The sequence below is a fragment of the Argentina silus genome, assembly GCF_951799395.1.
Source record: "Argentina silus genome assembly, chromosome: 21".
Taxonomy (NCBI): domain Eukaryota; kingdom Metazoa; phylum Chordata; class Actinopteri; order Argentiniformes; family Argentinidae; genus Argentina; species Argentina silus.
Genome location: NC_139675.1, coordinates 6338265 through 6346967, shown reverse-complemented (window position 1 = coordinate 6346967; position 8703 = coordinate 6338265). Strand labels below are relative to the sequence as shown.

General features: G+C 42.3%; 1 protein-coding gene across 1 annotated transcript; it reads left to right on the top strand.

Annotated features, from left to right (window-relative positions):
- Positions 1-1928: 1928 nt before the first annotated feature.
- On the top strand, positions 1929-4328 carry LOC310820883 (sodium channel and clathrin linker 1-like). The gene is made up of 5 exons (XM_083692709.1): positions 1929-2151; positions 2756-2952; positions 3401-3479; positions 3707-3802; positions 4122-4328. Exons 1-5 carry the CDS (start codon positions 2080-2082, stop codon positions 4182-4184), a joined length of 507 nt encoding a protein of 168 aa, XP_083548835.1. The 5' UTR covers positions 1929-2079; the 3' UTR covers positions 4185-4328.
- The last annotated feature ends 4375 nt before the right edge of the window (positions 4329-8703 follow it).

Sequence of the window (8703 nt, the reverse complement as noted above, 5' to 3'; positions counted from 1 at the left end):
CTCAAGTCAAATATAAGAAACGAAGTTTGTAAAGTGTGAAGGAGCTGTGGCTCTGCGGTTAGTACCTTGCCCCATCATCAAAGGGTTATAGGTTCAAGACCCGGTGATCCGAGGTTTGGTTTTGAATATGTATAAGAATGTATAAGGTTTAAGGTTTTGAATATGTATAAGAAACGAATTGCGAAAAATGCAAAGGAGTCGTGGCTTAGCGGTTAATACCTCGCCCCAAGATCAGGGGATTGTAGGTTCGAGACCCGGTCATGGCTCTGGAGCTAGGTTCGGTTTTGAATATGTTTGCTCAAACCTTCAAGTCAAGTATAAGAAACGAATTACAAAAAATGCAAAGGAGTCGTGGCTCAGCGGTTAATACCTCGCCCCAAGATCAGGGGATTGTAGGTTCGAGACCCGGTGATGGCTCTGGAGCTAGGTTCGGTTTTGAATATGTTTGCTCAAACCTTCAAGTCAAGTATAAGAAACGAATTGCAAAAAGTGTAAAAGGAGTCGTGGCTCAGCGGTTAATACCTCGCCCCAAGATCAGGGGATTGTAGGTTCAAGACCCGGTCATGGCTCTGGAGCTAGGTTTGGTTTTGAATATGTTTGCTCAAACCCTCAAGTCAAGTATAAGAAACGAATTGCGAAAAATGCAAAGGAGCCTCTAACCCAATCAATTCATCCGATATTGCCTTTAGCCAATGGGCTTCAGGGGCGGGGCTGGGACACATGTATAAAAGGACTGGGACACACCTCCAGCAAGTCCTTTGCTGATGGACTCCTTGCTGCAAGCATTTTAGCTCTAGCAATGGCTGTTTTTGAGGTGTTTTCTGTGCATCCGGTAAGTGCTTTTAGGTCTGCAAATTGTGATTTCCAATGTTTTCTTTGAGTTTTGGCTTCACCAGATCAAATTAAATTCACCCAAACATGAGGTTTTTGTCATTTTCCAGTAGTCTTTCTGTACAAATGTAGCCCTGCTACTCTCCCTCAAACGCTCAGTTTTTGATGGGTTAAGAGGTTGTGTTAGTCACCGGCTAATGTTATACTCCAATAGGATGCATGCTCAAGGTAGTAAAACTCATTCAAATAAACTAATCATTTGTTAACATTTTACATTCTTCCCATTTTAGCCAGCACTAGCAGTGCACACATGGTCAGTTCCTGGCAGGTACAGATAACAACTGAAACATGATGAAACTGGCCATTTAGAATACTGGGGTAAAATGCAGCAAGACTGAATACAAAGGTAAGCAAACGTAGCTAAAGTTCTCTTGTTGTGTGAGCTAGCATAGCACTGTTGTATTTTGCAAGATAGAAAAATAACCTGTTCGCTAACTTATCGAATAGTTGCTGACAATTTTACAAAATCAGCTACAAAGCAACTCTACAAATGTAAAGGCATCCAACTGCAAACAGAAATGCTGCATAAATTAACTGTAGGGAACAAATTGGTCAACATTATAGCCAGCTAAAAAAACCTAGGAACGAACTACAGTTCTTGCTGCTTTTTGAGCAATTTAATTATAATTATAAGTAAAGTATGTAACCTGACATTTACCCAGAAATGATTTGATATGGAAATCACTCTTTAGCCATGATTTTCCTTTTTTGGCAGGCAAGTAAAACAATTTTGCATCCCAAATCTGTACCTTTTTTCCTGAAGTGTGCTCTTCTGCTCTCCTCAGAATGGATCCTCAAGGCTTAAAGAAGAAGACAACTTAAAAAAGGCTTAATCCTTTGTAATGGTTTTACATCCATGGATTTATTATTATTTTAGGTCTTTCCCTACTTCTGTTTACACCAGTGTTGTAGTCTTCCCTCTTCTTTTTCTTTCTCGTCCTCACCTCTCTTTTCTTTCAATCACTCCGTCGTTCCTGTCAGTTTCTCTCTCCCTCTTGAGCTCCTGATGCTGCTGGTACAGTGTAATAATGTGACAATAACCTTCTCCCCCGTCACCCTAACCCCAGTTACGGCGAGGAGCTGTCCCGGTGTCAGGAGGAGGTGCGGAGGCTGCAGGGGGCGCTGGCGGGGGCGCGGGAGGACTGCAGCGGGGTCAGTGACCAGAGGCTGCAGCTGCAGGCTGAGAACATGCAGCTGCGCAGGGAGATGGACGAGCTGCGAAAGACCAGCCTGCTGACGCAGAGACGTGCCAAGCAACAGGTATGGAGGGAGGGGGGGACAGGGGGGAGAGGGGAAGGGAGGGGTAGAGAGAGGGACAGGGAGATGGGACAACTGTGCAAGACCAGCCTGCTAACGCAGAGACGTGCAAAGCAACAGGTATGGAGGGAGGGAGGGGGGGGGAGAGGAGAAGGGAGCGATAGCGAGAGGGACAGGGAGATGGGACAACTGTGCATGACCAGCCTGTTAGCCCAGAGATGCGTTTTACAACAGGTAGGATGGATGTACAGAGGGATGGAGGGAGAGTGGGAGGGATTGGGAGTCAACAAGACGAACAACAAGTAGGACTAGGTTAGACTAGGTTCAATATGATCGACTGTCTGTCACACAGGGATGAGCAAAGCATTATCAATCATTATCAATCATGAACTATCTTTTGGAGTCAGATATAACGTAATGTGAACTTGTGTTAGTTGGTCATGAGACCACTTGTGTAGAGTTTGTTCGATCATGTCCATAACTGTTAGAAGTCGTCATTGGGAATAAATGTATGTCTTATGTTTGACCCGTCATCTATTCTTCAGTGTTTTATTTTCATACTCTTCACACACACTCACCCACCCACACCGTGACCCCCCTCCTCCAGGTCTCCCAGATGGAGCAGGAGTGCAGTCGGAAGGAGCAGGGTCTGGATGCGAGGGTCAGAGAGCTGGAGGAGAGCAGCCGTAGCTCCAGCGCTGACCTGACCCGTCTGCTCTCAGCCCAGCAGAAGACCACGCAGCGCTGGAAGGACGAGGCCAAGACCCTGACCAAGGCCTTTGAGAACAAACTCACCAGCCTCAAGTACAATTTTTTTATGTATTTATATAAAAAATATATTTGTACAATATTTGCTGAAGCTTTATTTTACTAGAAGGTCCCATGTGAGGTCTGAGGACCACTTAAGATAGCATCTCCAGGAGATTTGATTAATTCAAGGCAGGTTCAAGGCTACAAGTCTATCCCAAAACAGACAGACATTTGGGCATGCGCCTACTTCAGTGTGTCTACAAGTGAGAACACAAAGCAGCACCTTTTTTACTGTCTCAGAATTTTACTGTATCTGAAACTGTATTGAGATTAGATTTTCCCTAAATGGTGCATTAAAGACAATAATGAGCAACCAGGGGAAAAGGGGGAAGGGGGGGTAGAGATGTGGATGAGACTGGGGGAAAAAAGGGAAGCCTGAGGCTTTCTATTGATTTCTGAACTTGTTTTTCTTCCTTCCTCTGGTATCGTCTGTTGGGTTCAGGGGAGAACTAAATCGACAGAAGCAACGCTCTCAGGAACTGGAGATCCAGCTGGAGGCTGACCATGAGACCATTGTAGAGGTGATTTTCACACACACACACTCACACTCACTCACACACACACACACACACACACACACACACACTCACTCTCCCACACAGGCACATTGATGACTGACAGAAAAAGTGCGTTGGTCTTATGAGATGACCGCTATAACCGACCTTAGCTGGTGTTTGTGATGATATGAGGTGTAAATATAGATATCATGAGGTGTAAATATCAATGTCTTGCTCTCTTTTGGGTCCAGTATGAGAGACAGACGGCAGAGTATCAGGAGAAGAACAGTCGTCTACAGAGGCGCCTGACACAGTCAGAACAGAGGGCAACCACAGCATCACAGCAGGTAAGGGTCCTCAGATGGCTCAATGAGAGGCGCTCAGTGATGATGTCAGCTACCTGACTTAATGTCGGGGCTTATTATTTTTAATGTCACCTAGCCCCTGGAGTACTAACATCAGTCCCTATTCTATATGTCAGAGAATCACGTGTCCTACACAATACATTCCCATGTCAGCATTCTGTAAGGTCATATTGAGGATAAACATCATATCTTGAATAAATACTTTGATGTTGAGAGGATGTTGTGGCTTTGAATGTTTTCTAATTGTTCATAGACATTTTTTCTAAATGTCTTTCCTCATTATTCATTTATTTTCTTTCAGCTCAGCATACTGACATCACAGAGAAGGAAAACTGCGTCCATGGTCGACCTGGAGACACTATGACGTCATGTGCCAATCTGAGCTAGTGCAATATGAATGTGTGACTGATTGATAGTTCGCTGTGATCCTTGTTATAATGAAATGATGAAAAATTTATTTGGATTGACATATTTTGTGGTCTTCATTAAAGATGTTTTGTATATTGTTTTTAGGATTTTCTGAGCACTTGGACTCTACAAACTAAGAAAGTCCAGGAGACAGGGAATCTTGACATTACTATTCTATTTCCAGGAAAACTAGCAGTTCAACATAAAGGTAAAAGGAGCAGAGATAATCTACATAGAATCTGACACAGGAGGATCAACTTGCTTTGGCAAAGTCCTGGCAATGTTACAGAGAAATTTGTAAGTTAGAGACCCCAAATCAGTATTGATTAACATAACATGATGATGAGAATTTTAGTTTGAATCAATTTTATCAGGCTACTACCTATCCATCCATGGAAAAATCAGTTTATTTGGAATAGACAGAATTAAACGGGCCTCTATAGAATGAACAAGAATATAGGCGGTTGAAACTGTGACATCACAGCATTGCAACCTTCAGTCATTCAAAAACTACACTTGCACCCAAACTGGTTCTCAAGCAGAAAACTAAGAAAAACTCATCCTCAATTTAAAAATGGTATTTTTGCCTTCATACAGATTACAACATCTCATATATTACTGCAAATAATCTGGTTAAACTCATATACTTATTGGAAAAAATGTTTCACAACGGAATCAACTGATTTCAGCCTTGCCACACCATTGGAAAAGGAGAAGGTAAGGATTTACTTTGTCTGCCTCACATTAAAAATCACAAATGGCTGAAAATTTGTTACCAAACTGGTTCTCAGAGTAGGTTAACTCTTGAGGTTCCTCGGGTCTCCACTGAACTGGGTAAATCCTCTTTTAGTTATGGTGCGCGTCACTGCTGGAACAATCTACAAAAAACATGTCAGTTGGTTGTTCTGGTGCTGCTCTGGCAGTTGAGGGTGTTCATTGAAGACCTCTTTGGTGAAGGATGTGATTGTTTCTCCTGATATATTGATTTAGCTATAACTTTGTTTGATGATAATAATGAATGTCAATAAACACAGTCATTCAACATACCTCTGTCTTTAGCTTTCTTTTCATCCTCCTTCATTTTTTCAAATGTTTAAATGTGATGATGTCATTAAAAACAAGTGTCAACTGAGCTCACAGGCAGCTCAGATGGATGATCTCCCCTACCAAGTGCTAATCCTACTCCTGCTCCATGGGTTTGAATCCAGTAATGGCCTGCTGGTTGACATAACAATGGTAGCCTGAAGTTTAAATATGATGAACTAAGAGAATTGCCAGAGAATTCTAGAAAGTTCGGAGGGATGATGCTGGTGGCTTTAACATTGAGTCTATGGGAAACTGAACTCTCAAAACTGAACACTTGTTTTAGATTTTTAACCACCTCCATCACCCACATCTGGATTATCTGAATCCATAGCTGTTGCACCATGGATTTCATAAACTGTGTGTGTGTGTTTCCTCAAACCATCCAAGTCAAATATACAAAATGAAGTGTGTCAAGTGTGAAGAAGTCGTGGCTGTGTGGTTAGTACCTTGCCCCATCATAATGGGGTTTAAGGTTCGAGACAGAGTCATGGCTCTGGAACATGTGGGGGACCCTGAGGCTGCTATCGCAGGGAAGAAGAGCTGTGCAGCCAGGTATCAACACCATTGTACGGTGGTTGGCTTGGCTCAGAATTTAGGAAGGAATTCTTTCTAAATTTTGTTAAATGTTCACTTTTTTGAGAGGATCTTCTCGATAACTCCCCTAAAAAGTATAGTTTGATTGACATGCCTCTAACCCAATCAATTCATCCAATATTGCCTTCAGCCAATGGGCTTTAGGGGCAGGGCTGGGACACATGTATAAAAGGACTGGGAAACACCTCCAGCAAGTCTTTTGCTGATGGACTCCTTGCTGCAAGCATTTTAGCTCTAGCAATGGCTGTTTTTCTGTGCATCCAGTAAGTGCTTTTAGGTCTGCAAATTGTGATTTCCAATGTATTCTTTGATTTTTGGCTTCACCAGATCAAATTAGATTCACCCAGTAGTCTTTCCGTACAAATGTAGCCCTGCTACTCTCCCTCAAACGCTCAGTTTTTGATGGGTAAGAGGTTGTGTTAGTCACCGGCTCATGTTATACTCCAATAGGATGCATGCTCGAGGTAGTAAAACTCATTCAAATAAACTAATCATTTGTTAACATTTTACATTCTTCCCATGGCAGGTACAGATAACAGCTGAAACATGATGAAACTGGCCATTTAGAATACTGGGGTAAAATGAAGCAAGACTGAACACAAAGGTAAGCAAATGTAGCTCAAGTTCTTTTGTTGTGTGAGCTAGCATAGCACAGTGTTGTATTTTGCAAGATAGAAAAATGACCTGTTCGCTAACTTATCGAATAGTTGCTGACAATTTTACAAAATTAGCTACAAATGTAAAGGCATCCAACTGCAAACAGAAATGCTGCAAACAGAAATAACTGTAGGAAACAAATTGGTCAACATTATAGCCAGCTAAAAAACCTAGGAATGAACTACAGTTCTTGCTGCTTTTTGGGCAATTTAAGTAAAGTATGTAACCTGAAGTATGTAACCTGACATTCACCCAGAAATGATTTGATATGGAGATTACTCACTTTAGCCACGAATTTCCTTTTTTGGCAGGCAAGTAAAACAATTGTCCCAAATCTGTACCCTTTTTCCTGAAGTGTGCTCTTCTGCTCTCCTCAGAATGGATCCTCAAGGCTTAAAGAAGAAGAAGAAGAAGACTTAAAAAAGGCTTAATCCTTTGTAATGGTTTTACATCCATGGATGGCAGTACACAGAAATAGGAGTGCAGAATTCTGACAAAGACCATGCATGCGCCATGAGGCTAAACCAAGATGGCCGCCTTAGCCTTTACAAAATGGTCCCTGCATGCTCATGGTGCCATCTTGAAACCTTCATGGCTGTTGTATTTTTTTTTCTCCGATATTCAGAGTTTAATATCCTTGGTAAGACATCATTTTACTGGCCTGCACTTTGCTGACACACATTAACCCTTTGAGATATTCCAGAGCTTGTTTGACTCATGTTTGCTCACTATTTTAGCAGTATACTTTCTTGTATACTTCTTCCTGTGACATAAGTCCTTCTCTGCAATTATGGTACAAATGCCAACAGACCTAAAAGTTGGAAGTAACTTTACAATATGTCAAGAAAGTATACTGCTAAAATAGTGAGCAAACATGAGTCAAACAAGCTCTGGAATATCTCAAAGAGTTAATGTGTGTCAGCAAAGTGCAGGCCAGTAAAATGATGTCTTACCAAGGATATTAAACTCTGAATATCGGAGAGGAAAAAAATACAAAAGCCATGAAGGTTTCAAGATGGCACCATGAGCATGCAGGGACCATTTTGTAAAGGCTATGGCGGCCATCTTGGTTTAGCCTCATGGCATATGCATGGTGTTTGTCAGAATTCTGCACTCCTATTTCTGTGTACTGCCATCCATGGATGTGCACCACACATGCTCTCGAGAAACATTTTTTCACTACTATTGACATTTTCCAGCAATGTGAATTGAAATAAAGACAAAGCAGTGTTACATAAACAGAAGCACCAGCAACATGAAATAGCTATGGTTATTCAGGAAGATCTTTGACTTCTAAGAAGGTTGAGCATTCAAACCTGTTCTGGAGTGTGAGTCAATTGTGATGCAAGCGAATTGTGGTGGTGGCTCTGTGCAAAGAACTTTGCCTCACCTGTAAGAAATCACCAATGTGGTTTGGGACTTCCCTTTGACTATGTTTCCTCAAACATGCAAGTCAAATATATAAAAAGAAGCATGACAAACCTAGAAGCAGTGGTGGCTCTGTGCACACAAACTCTGCCTCATCTGTAAGAGATTACTGGTTCAAGGCTTGGTTTGGAACTTGCTTTTGAATAGGTTTTGTCAAACCTTCAAGTCAAACATTCAAAACGAAGTCTGTAAAGTGTGAAGGAGTTGTGGCTCTGCGGTTAGTACCTCGCCCCATCATAATGGGGTTGGAGGTTCAAGACCTGGTGGTGGCTCTGGACCACATTTTTGGAACTTGCTTTTGAATATGTTTCCTCAAACTTTCAAGTCAAATATAAGAAACGAAGTGTGTCAAGTGTGAAGAAGTCATGGGTCAGCAGTTAATACCGCTCCTCCAAGATCAGGGGGTTGGAGGTTCAAGACCCGGTCATGGCTCTGAAGCTAGGTTTAGAACATGCTTTTGAATATGTTTCCTCAAACCTTCAAGTCAAATATAAGAAACGAAGTGTGTAAAGTGTGAAGGCGCTGTGGCTCAGCGGTTAATACCGCTCCTCCAAGATCAGGAGGTTACAGGTTCAAGACCTGCTCACAGCTCTGGAACACATGCAAGACCCTGTGGCTGCTATCGCAAGGTAGAGGAGCCGTGCTCACCGGACATCGGTGCAGGGTCAGAAGGTGCGGACAAGGCTCGGACCAGCGCTGTGTCAGAAACG

Coding starts and splice junctions, on each gene's coding strand:
- LOC310820883 (XM_083692709.1), top strand. CDS start 2,080: ATGCAGCTGCGCAGGGAGATGGACGAGCTGCGAAAGACCAGCCTGCTG. Junction 2,152..2,755: donor AGAGACGTGCCAAGCAACAG/GTATGGAGGGAG, acceptor CCCCTCCTCCAG/GTCTCCCAGATGGAGCAGGA. Junction 3,803..4,121: donor CAACCACAGCATCACAGCAG/GTAAGGGTCCTC, acceptor ATTTTCTTTCAG/CTCAGCATACTGACATCACA.